We start from the raw sequence: 22,218 nt of genomic DNA, 5'->3' as shown, positions 1-22,218 counted from the left end.
GGTGAAGGGCACTGGGCGGAGCGCAATGTCGGCGTTGACGGCGTGCGCGTTGTCCCCGCGCGCGAGCGCGGCGGGGCACGCGTCTTCATCCTCGCCGCCACCGCGGAGGGACTACGCCGCGCTCTTCGAGCGCGGCAGGAACGGCGGCGCTCCTCCGCTGTTCCTGGCACCAATGGAAGGTTTGGGCGATCGACGTCTCCGACGAGCGCTCGCGTTCAGCACCGGCGGGTTCGACGAGGCGTGTCGGGAGTTCACGCGCGTTCCCGGGGTGCTATCGCAGGGCGCCAACCCGGAGAAGCTGCTGCGGGGCATCGCGCTGACCGGCTACGACGCGGACGAGCTGACGGACTGGGAGAGGTTCGCGTGGCATCACGACGACGTCCGCGGCGACGCACCACCTCCGACGTCTCGCGCGCCGAACCTCCTCGCCGCGCAGCTCATGGGCTCGAACGAGGACCTCCTCGAGCGATGCGCGCGGTTCCTCGCGCACCAGGGCGGCGCCCCGAGGGTCGACCTCAACTGCGGCTGCCCCGCCAACGTCGTCACGGGCAAGGGCGCGGGGTCGTCGCTGCTCCGAGACCCGCGCGACGTCGAGGCGATGACGCGCGCGGTGGCGCGGGGCGTCGCCGGGACGGGATGCGCCGTGACGGTCAAGCTCCGCAGCGGGTTCGACGACCGCGGGCTCCTGAGGGAGAACCTCCTGGCGGCGCAAGCGGGGGGCGCGTCCTTCGTCACGCTCCATCCCCGGACGCGAGCGCAGGGATACTCGGGCCACGCGGCGTGGGAGGACATAGGTTTCGCGGTGGACCTGCTGTCCGTGCCGGTGGTGGGGAACGGGGACGTGACGAGCGCCGCGTTGGCGTCAAAGATGCTGCGCGACACCGGGTGCGCCGGGGTGATGATAGGACGTGGCGCGGTGCAGGACCCGCTGGTGTTCCGAAGGTGTCGAGCGGCGCTGTCGGATGAAAACTTTCGCCGGGGTACTTCCGGAGACGCTTCGGTTGGATACGCGTGGGAGATGACCGCGGAGGAGGAGGCGGATGAAATTCGGGGTTTCCTTCGAAGGTTCGCCGACGAGGTGTTCGGGGAGGCTGAGAGGCAGGAGGCTGAGGGCAAACGTCGTCGTCGGCGGGGTCGGTCGCCCGCAGAGGATTCCGAGAGGTTCAAGGTTGGCAAGCTGAAGCAGGTGTGCAAGTACCTCTTCGCCGGAAACGACGCGCTGCTCCCGCACGTCGCGGGGGTGCTCGGAACCGAGGTTGACCTGGACGCCGGGATCGACGCGGCCAAGCTGCTGCGAGACGTGGAGGAACTGGTGGCTGAGCGGTGGCGGGGCGAGCCCCGGGAGGTCCTCGTCGACGCGTTCAGCCTGAGGACGGCGTACCAGGGCTCGGCGGACGCGAGCAAGGACGCCGTTCGAACGTGAGCTGGGTCGAGACGCGGGTGTTGGAGTCGAAGGAAAGGTCGTTATTAGAAACACTAAGACAGACTCTCCCCACGCCTCCGTTGGTCTTTTTTTGGGATTTTTTTTGTAATAAGTTGAAATCTCTTCAGACCGGCAGCGTAGCAGTACAGCGCTCCGCGAGCCAAGCAGAGCTTGACCCGCAAAGTGAAGCACTTCCCGACGCGCGCATTACCGCGATCCGGTGAATAAGGGTATGATCTCAGCCCTCGGCTCGTAAGAGCCTCGGACACCCCCAGTGCCGTCAAAGAATGGTTGTTTTAATTTTCACGCGAGGAGAAAAAAAAGTGGGCTTTTACGCAATCACGAGGAGTGCGGCGACGACGAAGCCCATGATGGCCATGAGAGGCGCGCGGATGATACCCGCGGGGGATGGAGTAGCCGCCAGGATGTACTGGTCGATGATGGCATCGCAGGCGTCCGTCTTATTTGCCTTGACGCGTTCGGCATCCGCGATGTCGTACCAGGCGAGCTTATCGGTGTTCCACTTGCCGTACGTCTCGGTGCCGCCGACGGGGGTGTAGGTGAACTCCATGCCGAAGCACTCCACCTCAACCTCGTCGAGGAGGGCCTTGCACGTGGCGGGGCAGGTGGTGCCGGACGCCTTGCACTTGGTGCCAGAGACGAGTTCGGTCTTGGCGGTGTTGAGATCCGAGTCGCAGATGAGGGTACCGCGGGAGCTCCTTTCGGATATGCCGGAGTTCGCAGCCTTGTGCCAGTCGCTCGGGCAGGCAACCTCGGAGTACGATACCCTGTTGCCGGTGATAATGTCGACGCCGGGGTGAGTGAGGTTGACCTCGTGGCCGGCGCACTCCCTCGGGTATTCCTTATCGGTGAAGAGGGCGTTGTTGGGGTTCGCCGTGCCGTCTGGAAAGGTCATGACGTAGGCCTTGGACTCGTCCTTCTCGTAGGTGAAGGCGCCGCCCCACATGACCTCGGCGACCATCGTGCCGTTCTTGTAGGTGTCGCTGAACTTGGAGCAGGAGGTGTACGCAGTCCTCTGCCCGCGGTGGCCGGTGCCCCTGTAGGAGTCGGTAGTGAACTTGGGGATGTCCCAGTAGCTGCCGCCGGGACCCCAGGCGAAGTATTGGTCCTTGCAGGCCTCATACCATGCGTCCCAGTAGGACGCCTTGACGGGCATGCCCTTGATCTCCCATCCGTTGTCCTCGCCAGCGTCGTCGCAGTCGACGTGCTTGCGCCACTTGCCGACATTCCTGTCGCACTCGTAGAAGCAGGACTCCTCGATGAAGAACTTCTTGCAGCTGGAACTCAGGCCGCAAGCATCGAGATCGTAATCACCGTAGAGCTTGGAGTTGACGTCGATCCTAAGAAAAGGGTTGGCGGGTCGTTTGTCAGTACGGTTCCCCTCACGCGTGAGTTGATTTTAGCCCTAGGCGATGAGGGTTTGAGGTGACGGGATACTCACTTCTTAACGGTATCCTTGGTGCAGCAGGCCTCGTGTTCGTACTCCTTGCAAATGGAGACATCGGAGCCCCAGATCTCGGCGTGGGAAACGTCCTACGGCGTATCAGGGGGTCGGGACATCGGTCAGAAGAGCACGACGGAGCCGCTTTACGCTTTTTCCGCTTTTCGATTTTGCGAAACATCATCGTCGCACGGGTCTCACCTTGTGGTAGTAGTGAAGATGGCAAACCTCGCAGGTACCCTGCTGGGCAGATGCATAAGCGATGGTCGCCGCGAGGACGGTCAGGCGCAGAGCGTTCATGTTCGCTGTTCGCGGAGGCGACGGGGTCGCCGTTCCGGAGACAAGTGGGCGCCGGCTCGTGACGTGACGGGGAAACTAACGTTTGCGGCCGCACGAAATTGGATAGATGGATCCACGTGGCGGCTGGATCGTATGAGAACCACCCTGCGAAATTTGATCTTTTGAAACGCGCTAAATCGACACGCGCTGATCCAAAAGCCGAGTTGATGTGACGACGTGGCCGAGAAGAAAATCCGATCTCCCGAAAGCTTTGCTCCCGAACCCAAAATTTGGACATGTGATGATGACTCGTTTCGATGTGGCGAGCGCGGCTGGTGGCCGTTCTTCCGTTTCTTTCCCTTTTCTGGCGTTTCTGGAAAGGGGGAAAGGAAAAGGAGAACAGGCTCCCCGCAGACTAAAACGCCATACAAAAGCTGGGCTACCGCACATGACGAAGGCCGCATAAATTTTATGACGAAAACACGTTGCTTTCGGGATGCGCAGCTCGGTCTCCGGGACACACGGAGGAGTCGCGCGGCGATATCCGAAGGGTTCGTCCCCCGAGGTCGTGAGTTCGACTGGTGAGGCGTCGAGCGGCGCGCTCGCGGCAAGCACCGGGGGCTCGCACGACTCTCGCGAGGCGTTAACCGGACGCGCGGCTGTCGAAAAAACTATCCGGGGTTTCCCCCGGGCGCATCGGGAAAACGCCCCGGGGAGGGAAACCCGGGAGGACCTACGCCAGTCGGCATCGATTCATTCATGAAGCTAAGACGATTCTCGGACGAGGAGGGGTCCGCCAGTGATATATCGGAGGTGAGCCCGCTGGCACGAGCGATGGTGGACGCGCCCACCTTCCCCACCGTGCACTTTTTTTTACCCAAGTCACAACATGCAGCCCTCCACCGACTGAGCCCAGTATCCCTCCTCCCATCCGCGCGTAGGGCTCCGATGGCCACGCGCCCGCCTCCCTCGACGAGCACCTTCGCGGCATGGCCCCCGAGCAGCTCGTCCGGCGCCATCTCGCCGTGCGACGCCGCCTGCTCGCGGCGGAGACGGAAAGGGACGACCTCAGCGCCAACCTCCGCAGGCTCGCGGGCGTGCACGAGAAGCTCGAGGGCGAGCTCCGGGAGGCGGGCGGCGTCGGCGACGAAGACGCGAAAGACGCGCAGCGCGAGCTCGATGACCACGCGCTCGCCACGATCGACGTGGACAAGGAGTCGCTCATCGAGCGCCACCTCCTCGCGATATCCAAGCTGACCGCGACGGAGGCTGAATGCGCGTCCCTCGCGGCGACCGCGGAGGGCGTCGAGGAGAAGAATTGCGAGCTGCGAGCCGAGATACGCCGTAGGAAATACGCGAGGCTCGGCGGCGATTCCGCGCGCATCGACGTCGGACGCGTCGCGCAGGATACGGGCCACGACGACGACGACGACGCGCGCCTCCGGGTGGACGCGACGAGGAACGCGTCGCCGCCCGCGAGGCCTTCGTCGCCGCCGCTCATCATCCGAGCGGCGGAGGAGTCCGGGATGCCGTTCACGCTCGCCGACGCGATGGCGCCGTGCGACGAAGCGCGGGTCGTGGTGGACGAGGACGGCGGCACGGTGATTCACGTCAACGCGGCGTGGGAGCAGTTGTGCGGGTACAGCGCCGAGGAGTGCGTGGGCGTCGACCTGAAGGAGCTCATCGAGTGCCCCGACAGCGAAGAGGCGCTCTTCAAGGCGCTCGTCACCGCGGTGAAGCAGCAGGGAGCGTGCGCGGAGGCCAGGCTGACGGGGTACCGCAAGGACGGCAGCGAGTTCATCGCGAGGTTACGAGTGAGCCCGCTGTACTGCGAACGGACGAACAAGCGGAGCTTCGTCGGGGTGATGACGCTCTCGAGGTCGACGCACAATTCCGACGACGACTTACCCGCAGCGGCGGAGAAGAACTCGAACTCGCCCCCGCCGAGGACCGCGTCGCTGTCGCCGCCGCTGCCGGTGAGGCAGGAGAACGGGAAGGTGTACGTGGGCGGCGACCCGAACTGCCTGGCCCCTCCGCTCAAGCGAAAGCTGTCACCGCCCACGCCGGAGAATGAGGAAATTGACGGCGTCGCCAAGACGCGTTCCAACGGTCACGCCGACGGCGTGACGAACGGGCTGGCGATAAACGAACGCCTGACGAGGAGCACCCGGAATCGGAGCGGAGGAACGAGATGACGACACTTTTAGATCGTGCGTTTACTTTCAAGTCACGTAGCATGTTAGCGGCGGCTTCCCGCGGGCGATGCGACTAGCGTGTTGCCCGCGAGGAAGCTCCTGCTAAAATTAGCCATAGGTACTTCCGCCGTGTAGAGGGGCGTTCTGGCACAGCGTTGGAAGGCCCCGCGCGTGGGAGTTGAGTTTGAAAACAAGCAAGACCGAAAACATCAAGCGAATTCGACCTTTGCCGCGCGTATCTGCATCGGCTCGAGCGTCACGACGGCGTCACCCGGCCGGATCGGCGTGCCCGAGAGGGTGAGTTCGTCCACGGCGACGATTGAACGACCGGGGAAGAAATCCGCGAGGTTCACCTTCGCCGGCGCCGACAGCTCCTCATCGTACCCCACGCACCCCTCGGACTCGAACAGGTGCGCGAGCACGATACGAGCGCACGCGCTGCCCCTCGAGCAGTCCTCCCCGGGCAGCCTCTCGATGGAAACCACGTGCACGTTCCTCGGCGCCTCCCCCGCAAAGACGGAGACTGCGCTTCGGGAACCGCCCCGGATCGACTCCTCAAACCAACCGTTCACCTTCGCGAACGCCAGCTGCGTCGGGTTCTGCGACCGCGTCTGAAGCTCCCTGTACGTCCTCGGCCCCGTCGCCGGCGTCGTCGCCGCGATCAGGTGCGTGCCCCTCGCGACCAGTCCCGGGCAGTCGCACTCCCTGCACCCGCACTGGGTCTCGTTCATGGCTTCGCCCACGCCCAGCCAGTCGTCGTTGAGGTTACGCCTGTGAACCATCGCCTCGAGCTCGCCGTCCCGTATGCTCCCGACGCCCTGCGAACGATCCGTCAAGAGATGGAATCCCGCGCGTTCGTCGCCGGTCAGGGTCGCGATCGATCCGAAGGGATAGTAATTGGAGCTCACCGGCTCCTCCGACGCGTTTCGAAAAGTCCAGTCGTCCCTGTGGTCCCGCCGCCGCGGCTGCATGTCCCGCCCGTTGGAATCGGTCGCCCACGTCCCGCCCGTCGCCAGCCCGGTCGAGTACCGCACGATAACCTCCTTCCCCACGCCGTCCGCCTCGACCGGTATGGGCCCAACCGTCCACTCAACCTCGGCGTGAGGAACCCGCTCTTTCGACCACGTCCTCACCGCGACGCTCGCCCAATCCCCAAACGCCACGCGAGTCTCGGCGAGAACCCCGGAGCGGAACGCTCGGAACGCGGCGGCGTCGAACGACGGCGTGCGCAGCGGCGTCGCCTCTTGGGACGAGTCGGGTCTGAACACGTACGCTCCGCTGGGGACGAAACCGTCGCTTCCGTCGTGAGACGCGTAGAACGCGGCGGTGATTTTTGCGGTGAGGTTGAACGTCGCGTCGACGACGAAATCGACGAGTAACCCGCCGTCGTTCGGATCCACGGACACCGACACCGCTCCCCCGTCGTTCGCGTCCGACTCCGACGCCCCCGTCTCCTCCGCCGCCTCGGCTAAGGCCGTCTCCGGAAGAACCTCGTTCTCGGACAGCGAACGCACGAAAAAGGTGGAGACGGAGAGCGGCGGGAGCGCGACAGAGAAGACGAGCTGCGTCGTCGTCCGCCCCGCGAGCGGCGCCGGCGGCGGCGCGGGCAACGTGGCGGACGGCACGAACTCGCCCGAACTCGCGTCGACGACGACGGCGCGTCTCGCCGCGGCGGCGTTCATCGGGATCCTCACGTGTTCCATCCTCTCCCACGCGAGGGGATTGTACGCGAGCACCGCGACGACGTCGCCGGGCGTCATGGATTCCGTCACCGGACACGCGCTGACGTTGAGCAGGGGACACCGAGTCGCGACCGCGTCGGGGTCGGGCGACGGCGGCGCCGGTGCGCTGGGTGACCCACGCGTTAATAGCGCGGCGTTGAGCGTTCGCGAGAAGTGACCCTCGACGCCGTCGACGCCGCGTTGTATTCGAACGGCGTAATCGTTGGTGACGTGCTGCTTCGCCGTCCCGGACACGGCGTCGTGGTGCTGGGCCACGGCGACGGCCTCCGCGAGGGGACGAAACAAGTCCCACGGGGTGGACGTCTCCGCACCGGGCGCGTGCACCACCCCGCGGAGGCTGACGACCGCCGCCAGTGACTGCGCGGCTCGAAGAAACTCGCCGCCGCGGCGAATGAAAGCCTTCAGCGTCGGCCTGGACGTGAAATAGCCGGTCCAGTACTGGTGAGGGTTCCAGCGGTACGGGAAGAAATCGCCAGTCTTGAGCGGCCATCGCATGTGCGGATTACCGGTTTTCGCGTCCAGATACGCCGACGGCGTGCTGTAGAAGACGTTCAGTTTGGTGCCCTCGGCGGCGTTCACGTGGCGAATGAGCCTGTCGAGTTGGTCGTACCAGTACGGCGCGGCGCCGTACGTAAAGTCCGTGCCCATCGTGAGCATCACGTCCCCGCCGTACGGCGTGGACCCGTTCGCGCCGAGGAACCATCCGGCCTGCTCCTCCACCGCGTTCACGAACGTTTTGACCATCGCCGGGACGTTATAGTCCTCCAGGTCCGGGTCGTCCTGCCAGCGCGAGTCATCCCCGCAGACGACGTCGAAGCACATCCCCGGAGGAGGGCCGTAGTTGCCGTACTTGCTCAGTACGAAGCCCTTCACGTCGTTTGAAGGTCCGAGGCTGCGGGACCCGCGCCAGGTGAACTCCATCGCTCCGTCGGCGATCCTCCGCGCCACGTCGTCGACGTCGGCGCGACCGAAAAAAACCGCTTCGAGGCCGACGCCCGAGCCGAGGTGCGTGGCCTGTATCGCGCTGTGACCGAACGGGTCCAACTGCCACCCCACCCGAGGTAGAGCGCTGGCGCCGAAGTTGGCACGGATGAACTCGTGCCCCATGGATGTCTGGTGGATCATGTCCGCGAAGTGCGCCGCGGCTTCGTCGTGCATGCACCACCCGCCGTTGACGAAGGAAAGCCGCCCCTCCTTCACCAGCAGTCGAACCCTGGACCGCTCGGCCGCGCCCTGCTCCTTCCACCACCTGGAGAAGAAGGCCATCTCGGCGTATACGAACGTGCGCGCGGGATCCTTCGACAGCTCGTCCACGACGCTGGAGATGATCCTGCGGACGTCCGCCTGTTGGATGGATGCGTTGGAGCCCGTGAAGTACTGATCGACGGTCTTCAGCCACCCGACGTCATCGTGGGTGTGCGGAACGATGTGGACGTTTAGCTTCCCGGGGACCCGACGGTCGCCGGGCGGCGGGACAGGAGGGCCCTCGTAGCCGGGGACGCGATCGCACCCCGCTTCGACCGGCGCCTGCGCGAGGAGGAGGAGGAGGAGGAGGACGGAGAAGACGACCACGATTGCCAACAAGAGGCCATTCAACAACGAACTCGCCCTCCCGCGTCCGCCCCGCGTGGCCTCCTCGTCATCCACAGAGCCCTCTTCGTCACCCGTGCGCAGGAGGACGCGCAGCGATGCATCGACATCGTCGTCCGACCGCCGCATCACTCGTCGTGTCCGCGAACCGGCAGGCCACGACCCGTGCTTGACTCGTCTGGATTGTGGCCGGAGATACAAGTAAAATTGAGCTCGGCAATTATTCCGCGAACGGCACATCGGAGCCGCGCTCCCCGGGAGGCCATGGAGAGGGACGGAGGCGCCGGCGGGGTCGACCGCAAGGTCTTCTCCGGCGGCGATGCGAGCATATTCTCCTCCGCCGACGGCCTGCAGAGGCTCGCCAAGACGCGCTCAGGCTCGAGACAGTCGTCCAGGGCCGGGAGCGAAAAGTCCGGGCGCGGCAGCCGCGGCGATCCCCCGAGGCCGGACCACTCCGCGCAGGTGAACTTCTACGGCGCGCAGGCGAGAATCTCGGGCGGCGGCGCACACTCCGTATCGGAGGGCAGCGGATCCCACCGCGGCGGCGACCGGCGATCGCAGGGCGCGGGGTCCAATCGCGCTCCGTCGACGGGCCGGGGAGAATCCACCGGGCGGCACGGCCAGGGCGCGTGGGTCCGCGTCGAAGACGTCGCCGACCACGCCGCTCCGACCGACCCACGCCGCGCGCGCGTGCCCAGCCGCGCGGCGTCGGACCGATCGGACGACAGGGGCACGCAGACGGACGGACCGGCCGGGGCGGACGACCCGACGCGTGCGCCGGCGAACCCCAACCCCAACGCGCAGCTCAGGCTCCAGGCGGCGCTGCAGACGGAGCTGAGGGAGTGCCAGGAGGAACTCGCGCGGGTGCAGATGGAGGCGGCGGCGCTGCGAAACGATAAGGCTCGGCTCGTGCAGGAGCTCGAGCGGGAGCGAGAACGGACCGCCGGGGAACGCGAGCAACGGGAGCAACGGGGCGGGGGCGATCGAAAAGATTCGGGCGATCGGATGCGTCGAGCCGAGTCGGGCGGCGGGCTCTCCGGAGCGGGCCGCGAGAGCTCCGGCGGCGCGCCCACCATCACGGAGGAGGAGATGGACGACACCGTCAACTCGCTGCTGGAGATGATCGCGACGGAGAGGGAGGCCAAATCCGCGCTGGAGCACCACCTGCGAACGGCCACCGCCGCGCTCGAGGAGGAGCGACGGAGGAGGGTAAGCGCCGAGGACGACCTCGCCGAGACGAGGGAAGCCGCCGACGACGACGCGGACGCGGCGGAGCGGAAGCTTCGGGAGGCGACGGATATCATAGGGGAGCTGAGGCAGGCGCTGTTGGACGTGATGAGGGTGAAGGACGGGTCGGTGAACGGATCGGACGGGGGAAGGCGATTGTCCTCGTCGCAGCAGCCCAAGTCGCCGGAGACCTCGCGACCGCAGCAGGGACGCGACCCGAACAAATCGAGGTGGCTCGAAGGAGGAGGAGGAGGAGGAGGAGGAGGAGGAGGAGGAGGAGGAGGAGGAGGAGGAGGAGGAGGCGCGGGGGTATCGGATCCAAACGTCGCGTCCCGAACCGGCGGCGATGCCGGGGTGGATCTGTACGCGGATATCGGCGGGAGGGCGACGGCGATCCTCAGGGCGATCGCGGCGAAGGTGGCGGCACACCCGGCGTTCGAGCTCGCGTGGCCGCTGATGTGCATCGTGTTGCTGCTCAGGTTTCAGCTGGGCCCGGACGTGTTCACGTGGCGCAGCTTGACGTGGTCCGCCCGCGAGCCGCCGACTGTCGCCGCGCCAGACCTCTGACTTTGAGTCCAATCAATTTAATTAGCGCTAAGTGTTACCTACCCCGCGCCTACCTACCTACTCCCCTCGCACCCGCGTGCGCGTCCGCGGCATCTGACTCCGCCTGAACGTGATGGACACCCTCCGCGGCGCGCGAAGGTTCTCGTTCCGTATCGAGTGCGCAAAGTTGAAACGACACGGCCCGCTCTGCACCTGCAGGCTGCGCCTGGGCAGGAACACGTCGACCCGCCTCGCCCCCGCGGGGACGCCCTCCCATCCCCCCCGCCGCCCGTCCCGTCCCGCGTCCTCCACGTACGTCATCACGCAATCGCCCGCGAGCGACAGGTTCACGATGAGGTCCGTGGACATCTGCCTGTCGTCGACGTGCGGCAAGAGTTCGGCTCCGCCGCGCCGGTCGTAGTCGATGGCGTTGGCCTCGTTCGGGACGAAGCCGCGCAGTGCGGGATGCGCCGCGGGCATCCGATCCGCCACGGCCCTCACCAGCGCGGGCAACGGGCGGCGCTCGGGGGCGACCGTCCGGCGCTTGAGGTCCACCTCCACGCCCCACTTCTTCCCTCTGTGCTTGCCGTTGAAGTTGGAGGGTCTCCACGGGTTGGTGTCGGACTCGTCCCGGTCGAGGTACTCGATCAGCCGCGACTCCTCGTCCGGGGTGATGAAGTCGGGGATGAGATGATGCCCGGGGAGGCGCGTCGGTGCCGTCGCGGAGGCTCGCATCAGCTCCGCCAGCGCCGAGGGCTTCGTGTCGTCGTCGTCGTCGTCGTCGAGTTCACCCGTCTTCGTCGTCGTCTGGTCGGAAACCTTCTCTCCCGTCGCGGCGGGTTCCTCCTGATCCGGAACCGACGCTCTCGGGGTCTCGTCGCGCGTCCCGACGCCGATCCCGCATGTTGGACCGTCCATGTGATCGTTCATCAGCCGCAGAGCCACCCTCGCATCGCACACCGGACAGTTCACGAACGAGCTCCCGTCGAACGCCCTGTCTCGATTGGCGCGATGACCGCCACCGCGCGGTGCGGTCCCGACGCCGGACCCGAACGAGCCGCCGCTCGTGGACGCGATGCCCCCTCGAGGCGAGAGGAAGGCATCGATTCGCACCTGCGCGCGGTCGGGACGCTTCGGCATCGTTCCTTGAGATGCCGCCCCCGCGCCCCGAAGGACTGAGACAGCGGGCTCATCTTGCCAGTCGCAGCCGTGGACGTCTGAAGCGCGATGCCTTTTCCGATGTTTCCATCATCGTTTCCCGCGATTTTGAATTCCATCCCCCTTTTGTCCCCTTTTTGGGGTTCACGAACCCTGTCCTCTCGTCCGAGTCAGCAGACCCAGAAAACAGACCCTCGTTTTCCGTATGGCGAACCAGTCTCGCGACTGGCCGAATCGAGATATTTCCTTCAGTTGGCGCTCGACGATCGAAACCAACAACAACGTTCGTGGGGCGACACGCCGCCCGTCGCGCCGCCACAAACCCTCGCGGACTGTCCCCTCCACGGCGGACAACCGTTGGTGGTCGTAGCGGACGTTTTCGAACCGTCCACGCGCCATGTCGTCGGTCGCATCGGCCCCCGCGGCCGTCGGCCGCGCGCCCCTGGCGAATTTTTCAAGGAGCGCGAGGCGAGGTGTTGGCCCTCGCCGCGCCGCGGTGCCCCCGGCCTCGGGCGCAGTCTCCCCTAGCGGGTTCAGCTCGCGCGGATCTCGCCATCGCCGCCCGGGCATGATGATAGTCCAAGCACTGGCCGAGGGCGCGGACATCTCCGACGTCGAGGGCGACGCGGACCTGTCCATCGTGGTCGACGGCGACAGCGACGCGCAGTTCACAATCGTCTCGATCAAGGCCACGAACAGGCCGGGGATCTTGCAGCTCATGAAGACGACGCTCGAGGACCTCGGACTGAACGTGGAGAAGACCGAGGTGGACATGGAGGGTGACCTGACCGCGGACACGTTCTACGTCACCGGCGATAACGGCGCCAAGGTCGACGACGTGTACGATCTCGCCAACATCAAGCAGGTCATCAAGGTGGTGCTCAACGCGCACTACCTAAAGTCCAACCAGGGCGCCAGGCCGAAGGACTCCACCTCCTTCCTCGAGACCAACCCCCGGCAGAAGGATCTGCTGTACTCGCTCATGGACTCGTACGCCAAGAACGACGTGTTGAGCGTTCAAAAGTCCATCGTGGACCACGTGGAGTACACCCTCGCCAGGTCGCGCTACAGGTTCGACGACTTCGAGGCGTACCAGGTGCGCGCCGAGCCCTCCCCCCCTCTCGCGATCCGGCGCAAAACTTTTCCCACGCGCCTCGGCTTTTTTTTTTATTTCCATCCCAAATGAGGAACCGTCCGGGGACTGACCCGTCCGCCCCGGCCTCGCTTTCTTCAGGCCACGTCGATGTCCGTCCGCGACAGGCTCATCGAGAGCTGGAACGACACCCAGCAGTACTTCCGCGAGCAGGACCCGAAGCGCGTGTACTACCTGTCCATGGAGTTTCTCATGGGCCGGTCGCTGACAAACTCGCTTTTCAACCTCGAGCTGAACGGCACCTACCGCGAGGCGCTCAAGCAGCTCGGATACGAGATGGAGAACCTGGTGGAGAAGGAGAGGGACGCCGCGCTGGGCAACGGCGGTCTCGGCCGCCTCGCCGCTTGCTTCCTAGACTCGATGGCTTCCGAGAACCTGCCGGCGTGGGGCTACGGCATCCGCTACCAGTACGGGATGTTCCGCCAGGAGGTCATCGAGGGTTTCCAGCACGAGAACCCGGATTACTGGCTCAACTTCGGCAACCCGTGGGAGATCGAGCGCCCCAACATCGCGTACCCCATCAAGTTTTACGGCAACGTCGAGATTCTCGAATCTGAGGGGCGCCAGGCGTTCATCTGGAACAGCGGCGAGGAGGTCACCGCGGTTGCGTACGACACCCCGATCCCGGGTTGGAACACCCCGAACACCATCAACATGCGCCTCTGGTCCGCCAAGCCGTCGCGGGAGTTCGACCTCGAGTCTTTCAACACCGGCGACTACGTCCAGGCGATTCTCGCGAAGCAGCGCGCGGAGACGATCAGCGCGGTGCTCTACCCCGACGACCGAACGTACCAGGGCAAGGAGCTGAGGCTGAAGCAGCAGTTCTTCATGGTGTCGGCGACGCTCCAGGACATCATCCGACGGTACCTGGTGACGCACGAGGACAACTTCGACGATTTCCCGGATAAGGTTGCGCTGCAGCTGAACGACACGCACCCCACCATCGGCGTCCCCGAGCTCATGCGCCTGCTGATGGACGAGCACGGGCTGGGCTGGACCAAGTCATGGGACATCACCACCCGCGTGTTCTCGTTCACCAACCACACCGTGCTCCCCGAGGCGCTCGAGAAGTGGCCCGTGGATCTGGTGGAGAATGTCCTCCCGAGGCACATGCAGATCATCTACGACATCAACTGGAGGTTCACCCAGGAGCTCCGGGGCATCATGGGCGACGACTACGACACCATCGGCCGCATGAGCATCATCGAGGAGGGCGACGGTCACAAGAACGTTCGCATGGCGCACCTCGCGTTGATCGCGTCGCACACGGTGAACGGGGTGGCGGCGATCCACTCGGAGCTGATCAAGACGACCATCTTCAAGGATTTCTACCAGATCATGCCGGAGAAGTTCCAGAACAAAACTAACGGCGTGACCCAGCGCCGGTGGCTGGCGTTCTGCAACCCCAAGCTCTCCGCCCTCATCACGGAGACGCTTGGAACGAGCGCGTGGATCAAGGAGCTTGACCTCCTCTCGGACCTTCGCCTGCACTGCGACGATCCGGCGTTTCAGGCGAAGTGGGCTGCAGTCAAGCGCGAAAACAAGCTTCGCCTCGCGGAGCTGGTCAAGGCCAAGACCGGGGTGGATGTGAACCCCAACGCGCTCTTCGACATTCAGGTGAAGCGCATCCACGAGTACAAGCGCCAGCTTTTGAACGTGATGTACATCATCCACCGCTACAACGCCCTCAAGGCGATGACCCCCGCGGAAAGGGAGAAGCAGGTGGACAGGGTGTGCATCATCGGCGGCAAGGCGGCGCCCGGTTACGACATGGCCAAGCGAATTATCAAGCTCGTCAGCGCCGTCGGCGACGTGGTGAACAAGGACCCCGACATCGGCGACAAGCTCAAGCTCGTCTTCCTCTCCGACTACAACGTGAGCAGCGCGGAGATCATCGTCCCGGGCTCGGAGCTCTCGCAGCACATCTCCACCGCGGGCACCGAGGCTTCGGGGACCTCCAACATGAAGTTCGCCATGAACGGGTGCCTCATCATCGGCACCATGGACGGCGCCAACGTCGAGATCGCCGAGGAGATTGGTCAGGAGAACATGTTCATCTTTGGCGCCCGCGCCGACGTCGTCCCCAGCCTCAGGCGCGAGCGCGAGTTCTTCAACGTCCCTGAGGAGTTTTACAAAATCGTGGACCAGATCAGGAGCGGGTACTTCGGCTGGAGCGATTTCTTCGCGCCCGTGTGCGACGCGGTGTGTGGTGCGCAGGATTACTACCTCCTCGCCAACGATTTCAACGATTACATCAGGGCGCAGGAGGCGGTTGACGAAAACTACAGGAACCAGGCGCTTTGGACCAAGAAGTCCATCCTGTCCGTCGCGGGCAGCGGAAAGTTTAGCAGCGACCGCACCATTCGGGAGTACGCCGAGGACATCTGGGACGTGAAGCCCACCAAGCGACCGATGCCCACCAACCCGAAGCCGTACGGCCCGTCGCACAAGATGTGAGCTCGGAGCGCGGAGGCGGGTTCGGTTCGACGGGCGCGTGTGGAGGGAGGGGGGTTTTCAAATTGGTTGTGAGGAGGAGAGGATGAGGAGGAAGAGGGTTGAATTGTACAGGTATTCTATCTGTCACTAGCTAGACGCCTGGCTTGATGATAATGCACATCGGTTTCCATTCTACGCGCCGTACCTCGCTCGGTCGAGTCGCCGTTCCATCGCCCTCACCTCCTCCTCCAAAGCCACCGTCTTCGCCTGCGCCCGGAGCAACCGCTCCGCGCCCTTCGTCTCAGCCTCGGCAACCTTACCCCCCGCGCCGACCCGTTCCGCCTCCCTCCGTCTGCCCCCCGCCTGCACCCCCGCCACGGCCCTCGCCTCCAGCTCCGCGACGATGGCGGCAGCCTCGTCGTCCACGAGCTCGCCCAAACCCGACCTATTAGCCTCCGTCGACCTTCTCGCCTCCGTCGACCTTCTCGCCTCCGTCGACCTTCTCGCCACGCCCCGCAAACCCCCGGGCGTCCCGGTCGAGGCGCGAGTCATCCCGCGAAACATCCCACCCGCGGCCTCGTCCAGCGCGACGTCGTCGTAGCCCTGCCTCGCCGCTCGCCGCGGTCTCGACGGGGAGAACACCGAGTACCGGAACCCGGACGACGACGACTTCAACGGCGACGAGTCGGCGTCGAGTCGGACGGCGGGGGCGTTTTCGTCGTTTTCGTCCCACTCGGTGCGGGTCCCGCTCGGAGTCGGACCGCCGTGCAACGCCGCCGACCACGTCGACGTCCCCGCGCCCTTGATCCCCGCGCCCCACGTGGTTGGGTACGGTAAGATCTCCTCCACGTGGCAGCACGTGAACGCGAGCTTGCCCCCGTACCTCACCGGTTCCTCGAGCCTGTCCGGATTCCAGCACCTGACGCGGGCGATGGCTCTCGGCGCCGTGAGCATTGCGGACGCCGTCGGGAACATCTCCGCGTCCCTTCTCAGGCATCCCTCGATCGTCTCCGCGACGTATAACCCGCCTTTATGCGTCTCCTTTGCCGGGTGACACACCGTCACGCCCGGGCGGTACCTGGTGACGCCGTCGTAGACGGACACGTACTCGACGCCAGCTGTGGTGGCTACGTCGCCGCGTGACTTGTCGCCGGCGCCCCGTCGTATCACCTCCGCGGCTCTCTCCGACGTGGACGCGCGCACGGCGCCCTCGGGTACCGCCGCGACGACTTTGTAGTAGGACTTGGCGTGCCACGGGGGCATGACGCCCTCCATCACGTACGGCTTCGTCGCCCTCGGGTCCCACTTCGCGCGCGTCGCGGGATCCCAGCGGGGAAGCTCGCGGTCGTCCCACGAGGGCTCTTTCAGATCCTCGGGGATGGGCCCGCCGGTGGTGGCGACTCTGTACAGGTTGGCGAGGATGCCGCGAACCTCGTCGTCCGTCGCGCTCCTGTGCAGGTAATTCGCGGTGGCGTTCGCGTCGTCGTCGACGCCTTCGTCGCCGGACTCGTCGTTCTCGTCGCGTCGCCTCGGGCTCGGGACCGGGTCCCAGTCGTCGTCCACCGTGCCGCGCGGAACGTCCGCATCGTATGCGCGGTCGAAGAGCGAGGGTCCGCCGCGCGCCGCGGACGCGTCGAAGAGCGAGACGCCGACGGCAGCCTTCAGGCGGCCGATGACGTCCTCGACCTCCTCGTCCACGGACCGCATCTGCGCGCTGCGTCGCCGGCGGGCGTCGTGGACGAAATTGTGCGCGATACCAACAGCTGCGGCGGGAGATATTTGAAATTGTTGGAACGTCCGGCGGGACAGTGTGAGGCGCGCCATGGTCCCCGAGGTGCTGCTCGCCCTGTTGGGGGTGCCCGGAGAGGTCATCACGCTCGTGCCGGCGACGAGCGACGGCGGCCAGGAGAGATTCCGCGTCTCCCCAGACCTGCCCTTCCTCGAGCCCCCCGAGCGCGCGAGCCTCGATCGGCTCGTTTCCCTGGGCTACGCCTTTCGCTGCCTGGAGCGGTTCGTCGCGCGCGAGGACGAGGCCGGGACGACGATGGCGACGTTACCGAGCGGACCCGACGCGTCGTTCGCGTTCAACGCGCCCGCGTCGGGGGGCAGCCTCTACCGCAGGGCGCTCGCCGCGGGAGTCTCCGAGGTGCTCGCCACGTACGAGTCCGCCATCCTACGCCTGGAGCAGGACATCCTGCGCGGGGTCACCCCCGCGCTCCCCGCCGCGCTCGAGTCCGCGCTCTCCGGCTTCGCGCTCGTCCTCCCCGCGCTTCACGTCACCTTACGACCCGTCATCGAGCGCCCCGACCTCAAGGGAGCTCCTCTGCTCCATCACCTGCACGCCGCGGCGCTCGCCGCGGGCGCGCCCCAGCTCGAAGCCGCGCTCCGATCGCTACGCGCCAGGTGCTACCGCGCCATGTACCAGCAGCTCCTGGCGTGGACCGTGCACGGCGTGCTGGTCGACCCGCACGGGGAGTTCTGGGTCAGGCCCGTGGAGGGCGCCGGCGGCGACGGGGGGGTCTACCTCGGCGACTTTGACGAGAGCGGCGCGGCCAAGGCGACGGGCGCACTCGGGTGGCCAACCGCGGATGCGTACGGGCTCGACGACTCCATCGTCGACGGCGACACAGCTGGCGTCGACGGCGGCCGGTCGTGTTTTGGGAGCGACGACGACGCGATCCGTCGCCGCGACGGGGGATCGTCGAGCGGCAACGCCCCGGGCGACGACGGCGGCGAGCGCGAGTGGCACAGGGGCTTCCAGGTATCGCTCGAGGCTTTGCCGCCGGGAGTGGAGCTGCCGGCGGCGGAGGCTGTGCTCTTCGCGGGTCGCGCGGTGCGCGTGCTGACGCGGCCGAGGGGCGAGTTCGCGGGCGGGTCGCTGCTGCCGGACGCGGTGGCGTCGAGGGCGACGGAGGCGCTGCGTGGGCTCGCGCGGGTGGAGGGTGAGGGGAACGACGGGGAGTTTGACAGGCTGGCGTTTGAGTCGACGGTTGAGGGGATTCGCGCCCCAGTCGCGGCGAGGCTCGGCGAGCTGGTGGTTCGCGACGCGAAACTGGCGAAGCACCTCGAGGCGCTTCGATCGTACCATCTCCTCGGTCGCGGGGACTTTTTCCAGTCCTTCTTCGAGGAGGCGGCGTCCCTCCTCGCCGTGCCGCCCAGGGCGAACACCGCAGAGGCTGACGTCGCGGCTCCCTTTGCCGCCGCCGCGTCCAAGTCGTCGGCGTCTGACGACCCGCTCCTGCCCAGGTTTCGGCTCCGGTTCGTCTCACCCAACCAGGGCGTCGACGACACGGGGGCCGGCGCCGGTGGGTCCAACGTCCAAAAGCGCGGGCCCAACGTCAGGGTCCCCTCGTACGACGGCTGGGACGGACTGGAGCTCGAGTACGCCACGCCGTGGCCCCTCGGGTTGCTGCTCACGAGGAGCGTTCAGCGGCGGTACAATCACCTGTTCCAGTACCTGTTCCGGCTCAGACGCGCGGCGTTGGCGCTGGACGACGCGTGGTTCGCGTTGAGGCGAAAGTCCGCGAGCGGCACACTTAGGTGGACCACCACCCCGGGCTCGTTCACGAGCGGGCACGGCGTGAAGGGTTTCGGCGGCGACGGCGCGTTCCAGCTGTGCCAGCGCGTCAGGCACGACATGGCGTTCGTGGTGAACAACTGGTTCACGTACCTGCAGGTTGACGTGGTGGAGGCGCAGTACCGCGCGATGATCGAGAGGGTGGAGGCGAGCGAAGGGGATTTCTCGGAGTGCCAACGGGCGCACAGGGCGTTCCTCGCCGCACTCACCGCGCAGTCGTTCCTGGATCTGCCGTCCGTTTCCGACGTCATCGAGACGATCATGCGACTGGCGGGGAACCTTCTCGCCGTCGTGAAGAGCCTGCCGAGCGACGGGTTAGGGGAGGGCGTCGGCGAGGAGACGGCGGACGAGATCGAGGCCATCGGGGCGGAGTTCTCGAGGCAGAGCGCGGCGCTGTACACCGTGCTCAGGTCGAACAGGCTGGCAAACGATCCCAAGGCGCCGTTTCTGCGAACGCTGCTGCTGCGGCTCAACTTCAACGGGTACTTCTTCGACAACGCGGCGAAAACTTCGTCGGGACACGACGCGGGAGGGAGCGACGCGCCGTCGGTGCGGTCGTCGGCGTCGTCGATGAAGTCCTTCAGGAGTGGCTGGGGCGAGGCGATACCGCCGATGCCGTCGCTGTCGCTGAAGCGCGGAATTTAGATGGGTGCAACGAAAATCGTCGGGTGATATATCACGAGCGCTCACGTCCTTTCCGTCGCCCTTGCCACCGCCTCGTCCTCTTTTTTCTTCTTCATGCTCCAGAGCACATCCTCCAGCGCCTCCAGATACTTTGGCAGGAAGTGGTCCGACAGCATGGTCCTCGAGAGCTTGATGGAGTCGTACATGTCCACCGAGACATCCGCGTACATCCGAAACCGAGCCCTCCACTCGGCGCTCCCGGGCGCCGCCGCGACGGGCTCCTCCCCCCGAGACGACTCGTCCCCGACGCCGACGCCGCCGTTCGCGTCCACGGGAGTCGCATCCGCTCGAACCATGTGAAGGATCCGTCCCGCGGGGTACAGCTTCACCGTGAAAGCCGTGTCCTCCGAATTCGCGCCCTCGTTGTCCGACCCGACGAGAGACCCGCGCGACGCGCGGCGCTCCAGCTGGACCGCCCTCCAGTCGCTGCCGCCGCGGCCGGTGGCTATGCGCTCGGCGAGCACGTGCTGCGCCAGGAGCTGTTGCCCCCTGACGTCGTCCGCGTCGTCGTCCTCGCCGCTTAAACCGCTTAAACCCTTAACTCCGGCGCCCCGCGGTTCGTAACTCCCCGGCCTAATCTCATCCGGTCCCTGGATAGCCGCCTCGACCTCGTCGGCGGCGGCGACGACGTCCGCGGGCGCGCCGGGTCCCAGCAGCGACGCCATGCTGCTCCAACTCGCCTTTGGCGCGGCGAGCGGCGAGCGGTCCTCCTCGTCCGAGTCCGAGTCGCCCCCCGCCGTCGAAGCCGCTCGCGAGGCGCTCCGAATCTCCGCCGCGTGGATCACGCTGAGCTCCTCCTGCAGGCGGAGCACCTCCTGCGCCGCCTCACCCTGCGCCCGCGCGAGTAACTCCTCGTCCTCGTCCAGCTCGAGCACCAGGTCGCGCGCGGACGCGAGCTCGGCGGTCCACTGCGGAAGCGGGTCGTCGTCGGCGCGCGGCGCGCGATCAGGGTCCCATCCCGTCGACGTCTCTGGGTGACCCCCCGACTTTTCCGTCTCTGACTTTTCCGAACGATCAACCGGACGAGCGGCTCCGGCGGCAGCCTCGCGAGCCGCCGCGCTCGACGCGCTCGGGCTCTCCGCGGGCCACGCGCCGCGCGCCGTCGCCATCGTCTGCGTCCGCGGGGACTCTCGCTCCTCCTCCCGGTTGACGCGCCCGGTTGACGCCCTGGAGTCTTCCAAAGTATAAGCGTCGGGAATTCGCGTCGCCGGTTTTCTGGGCGCGACGCAGCCGGCGATGAGCGCGCCGCCCAGCCCCGCGAGTTGCTTCAGCTTTCCCCCCTTACCCCCGTTCTCGAACCCCCGCGTCAGCGATCGGAGCTGCGCGCCGAGCCATCGCCTCGGGCGAAAGTTTCCCCCCGCCGCCGCGCCCGGGAGGTGCGCCACGTCAAACGCTTGCGAGTCCAAAACAACACCCTCTGATGAGTGACCCTCCGAGTGACTCGAGGTACGTACGCGAGGCGGACCCCCGAACCCGCACGTCAGCGAACCCGGCACTTGGCAGAGGAAGTGCGGGCCCCTGTCGACGGCGCCCCTGCGGGCGGCGGCGGTGTCGGCCGGACCGAGGTTCGACCGACTGGCCCGAGGCGCGACGCAACTTAAAGCGCGAGTCGTCTCCCTCCACTTCTTCAGCACCTGCTGCTCCCACGCGGCGCTCACGATCTGCGACTGGAGCTCGGATACCTTGCTGAAGCTCACGTACGGGACGATGTCGGCGTTGGACACCAGGGTGGTGACGAACGAACGGCACGACTCGGAGAGCTCCCGCGACAGGCAGGAGGGGCACGCGAAAGCTATGCACTCGACGTTCGCAAACGGGTTCCCCGGGGCGTTGCCCCCGTCTTGCTCGCGGAGAATCTGCGTCAGCAGCACCGCCGTCCCCGCGCCGAGGCTGTGACCCACGACGGTCAGGGTGTACCCCGGATTGGCGCTCTTCGCCGCCGCGAGGTCGTTTTTGCACGTCTTCACCAGCCACCGCGCCGTCGATAAAAAACCCGCGTGCGCGTGTCCGAGCACGGGCGCTCCGTCCTCGCCGATGGCGTGATGCGGCCGGGAGTTTGCGGTTAACGACGTCACCGTGTCCCTCACCGAGTGCGTGCCTCGGATGACGAAGAACAGCTTCTTCTCGACGCGATCCCTGACCAGGATGTACGCGGGTTGCAGGATGGCGGGCCGAAGTTGGCTCATGAGAATGTCGGCTCGCGACGGGTCGAGCTTCGCGACGATCTGCTCGAGGTTGCGCGCGCCGCGGAGGGTTCGGTTGTACCCGGCGGCGAGCGCGATGGCGTCCAGCTTTTCGATCCACTCGTCGCCGTCCTGCGTTGGAATCGGAGAGGGTGCGCGGGGGTCAGCGTCCTGGGGCGGGGCCCGGGCGGATCTGGGCGAGCGGGCACTTTATGATAATTGCCTCGGTGCCGAAGGGGCCGCGGGGGTTCGCGCGCGGTCGAGGGCGCACCTCCACGAGTGTGCCGCACCGCGCGGCATCAGCCGCGATCTCGGCGCTCATGTCCCTGTTGGAAAGGTGCCTGATGGCGAGCAGGTGATCAAGCCTCCACACCCCAAGCTTGGACAACGCCTCCTTCCACGAGATGCGCACAACCTCGTGGAGCCGAAGCATGGCCTCCCCCCAGTTCGTGGGCGGCTCGGTGAACTCGCTCACGGTCGGCTGGCGTCGCTGCGAGTACCACATGCCTATGGCCGCGGCCGCGGCTCCGGCCGCGGCGATGCTGGCCATCCCGTCTCGCGCG

The 22,218-nt window shown here is 66.2% G+C and overlaps 10 protein-coding genes across 10 annotated transcripts; 5 read left to right on the top strand and 5 right to left on the bottom strand.

Annotated features, from left to right (window-relative positions):
• Positions 1-25: 25 nt before the first annotated feature.
• DUS (dihydrouridine synthase) lies at positions 26-1,423 on the top strand (the record flags this gene model as incomplete). The annotated part of the gene is made up of 1 exon (XM_002505198.1): positions 26-1,423. The coding sequence occupies one exon, from the start codon at positions 26-28 to the stop codon at positions 1,421-1,423; it is 1,398 nt and encodes a 465-aa protein (XP_002505244.1).
• Positions 1,424-1,533: 110 nt separating this feature from the next.
• FOLR (predicted protein) lies at positions 1,534-3,214 on the bottom strand. The gene is made up of 3 exons (XM_002504896.1): positions 3,087-3,214; positions 2,886-2,977; positions 1,534-2,784 (listed from the first exon to the last, which is right to left on the bottom strand). The coding sequence occupies exons 1-3, from the start codon at positions 3,183-3,185 to the stop codon at positions 1,755-1,757; spliced, it is 1,221 nt and encodes a 406-aa protein (XP_002504942.1). The 5' UTR covers positions 3,186-3,214; the 3' UTR covers positions 1,534-1,754.
• A 939-nt stretch (positions 3,215-4,153) lies between these two features.
• Positions 4,154-5,359, top strand: MICPUN_62553 (predicted protein; the record flags this gene model as incomplete). The annotated part of the gene is made up of 1 exon (XM_002505197.1): positions 4,154-5,359. One exon carries the CDS (start codon positions 4,154-4,156, stop codon positions 5,357-5,359), a length of 1,206 nt encoding a protein of 401 aa, XP_002505243.1.
• Positions 5,360-5,568: 209 nt separating this feature from the next.
• Positions 5,569-8,820, bottom strand: MICPUN_62552 (glycoside hydrolase; the record flags this gene model as incomplete). The annotated part of the gene is made up of 1 exon (XM_002504895.1): positions 5,569-8,820. The coding sequence occupies one exon, from the start codon at positions 8,818-8,820 to the stop codon at positions 5,569-5,571; it is 3,252 nt and encodes a 1,083-aa protein (XP_002504941.1).
• A 135-nt stretch (positions 8,821-8,955) lies between these two features.
• MICPUN_103103 (predicted protein) lies at positions 8,956-10,485 on the top strand (the record flags this gene model as incomplete). The annotated part of the gene is made up of 1 exon (XM_002505196.1): positions 8,956-10,485. The coding sequence occupies one exon, from the start codon at positions 8,956-8,958 to the stop codon at positions 10,483-10,485; it is 1,530 nt and encodes a 509-aa protein (XP_002505242.1).
• A 57-nt stretch (positions 10,486-10,542) lies between these two features.
• MICPUN_62550 (predicted protein) lies at positions 10,543-11,604 on the bottom strand (the record flags this gene model as incomplete). Its single annotated transcript, XM_002504894.1, has 1 exon — positions 10,543-11,604. The coding sequence occupies one exon, from the start codon at positions 11,602-11,604 to the stop codon at positions 10,543-10,545; it is 1,062 nt and encodes a 353-aa protein (XP_002504940.1).
• Positions 11,605-12,394: 790 nt separating this feature from the next.
• PHO1 (glycosyltransferase family 35 protein) lies at positions 12,395-15,404 on the top strand (the record flags this gene model as incomplete). Its single annotated transcript, XM_002505195.1, has 2 exons — positions 12,395-12,718; positions 12,857-15,404. The coding sequence occupies 2 exons, from the start codon at positions 12,395-12,397 to the stop codon at positions 15,230-15,232; spliced, it is 2,700 nt and encodes an 899-aa protein (XP_002505241.1). The 3' UTR covers positions 15,233-15,404.
• Positions 15,404-16,918, bottom strand: MICPUN_62548 (predicted protein; the record flags this gene model as incomplete). The annotated part of the gene is made up of 1 exon (XM_002504893.1): positions 15,404-16,918. The coding sequence occupies one exon, from the start codon at positions 16,916-16,918 to the stop codon at positions 15,404-15,406; it is 1,515 nt and encodes a 504-aa protein (XP_002504939.1).
• A 115-nt stretch (positions 16,919-17,033) lies between these two features.
• Positions 17,034-19,433, top strand: MICPUN_86270 (predicted protein; the record flags this gene model as incomplete). Its single annotated transcript, XM_002505194.1, has 2 exons — positions 17,034-17,785; positions 17,918-19,433. The coding sequence occupies 2 exons, from the start codon at positions 17,034-17,036 to the stop codon at positions 19,431-19,433; spliced, it is 2,268 nt and encodes a 755-aa protein (XP_002505240.1).
• A 6-nt stretch (positions 19,434-19,439) lies between these two features.
• Positions 19,440-22,205, bottom strand: MICPUN_62546 (predicted protein; the record flags this gene model as incomplete). Its single annotated transcript, XM_002504892.1, has 2 exons — positions 19,440-21,787; positions 21,927-22,205. 2 exons carry the CDS (start codon positions 22,203-22,205, stop codon positions 19,475-19,477), a joined length of 2,592 nt encoding a protein of 863 aa, XP_002504938.1. The 3' UTR covers positions 19,440-19,474.
• Between the last annotated feature and the right edge of the window lie 13 nt (positions 22,206-22,218).

Source organism: Micromonas commoda, chromosome 11, assembly GCF_000090985.2.
Source record: "Micromonas commoda chromosome 11, complete sequence".
Lineage (NCBI taxonomy): Eukaryota > Viridiplantae > Chlorophyta > Mamiellophyceae > Mamiellales > Mamiellaceae > Micromonas > Micromonas commoda.
This window is presented reverse-complemented; position numbering and strand designations above follow the sequence as displayed.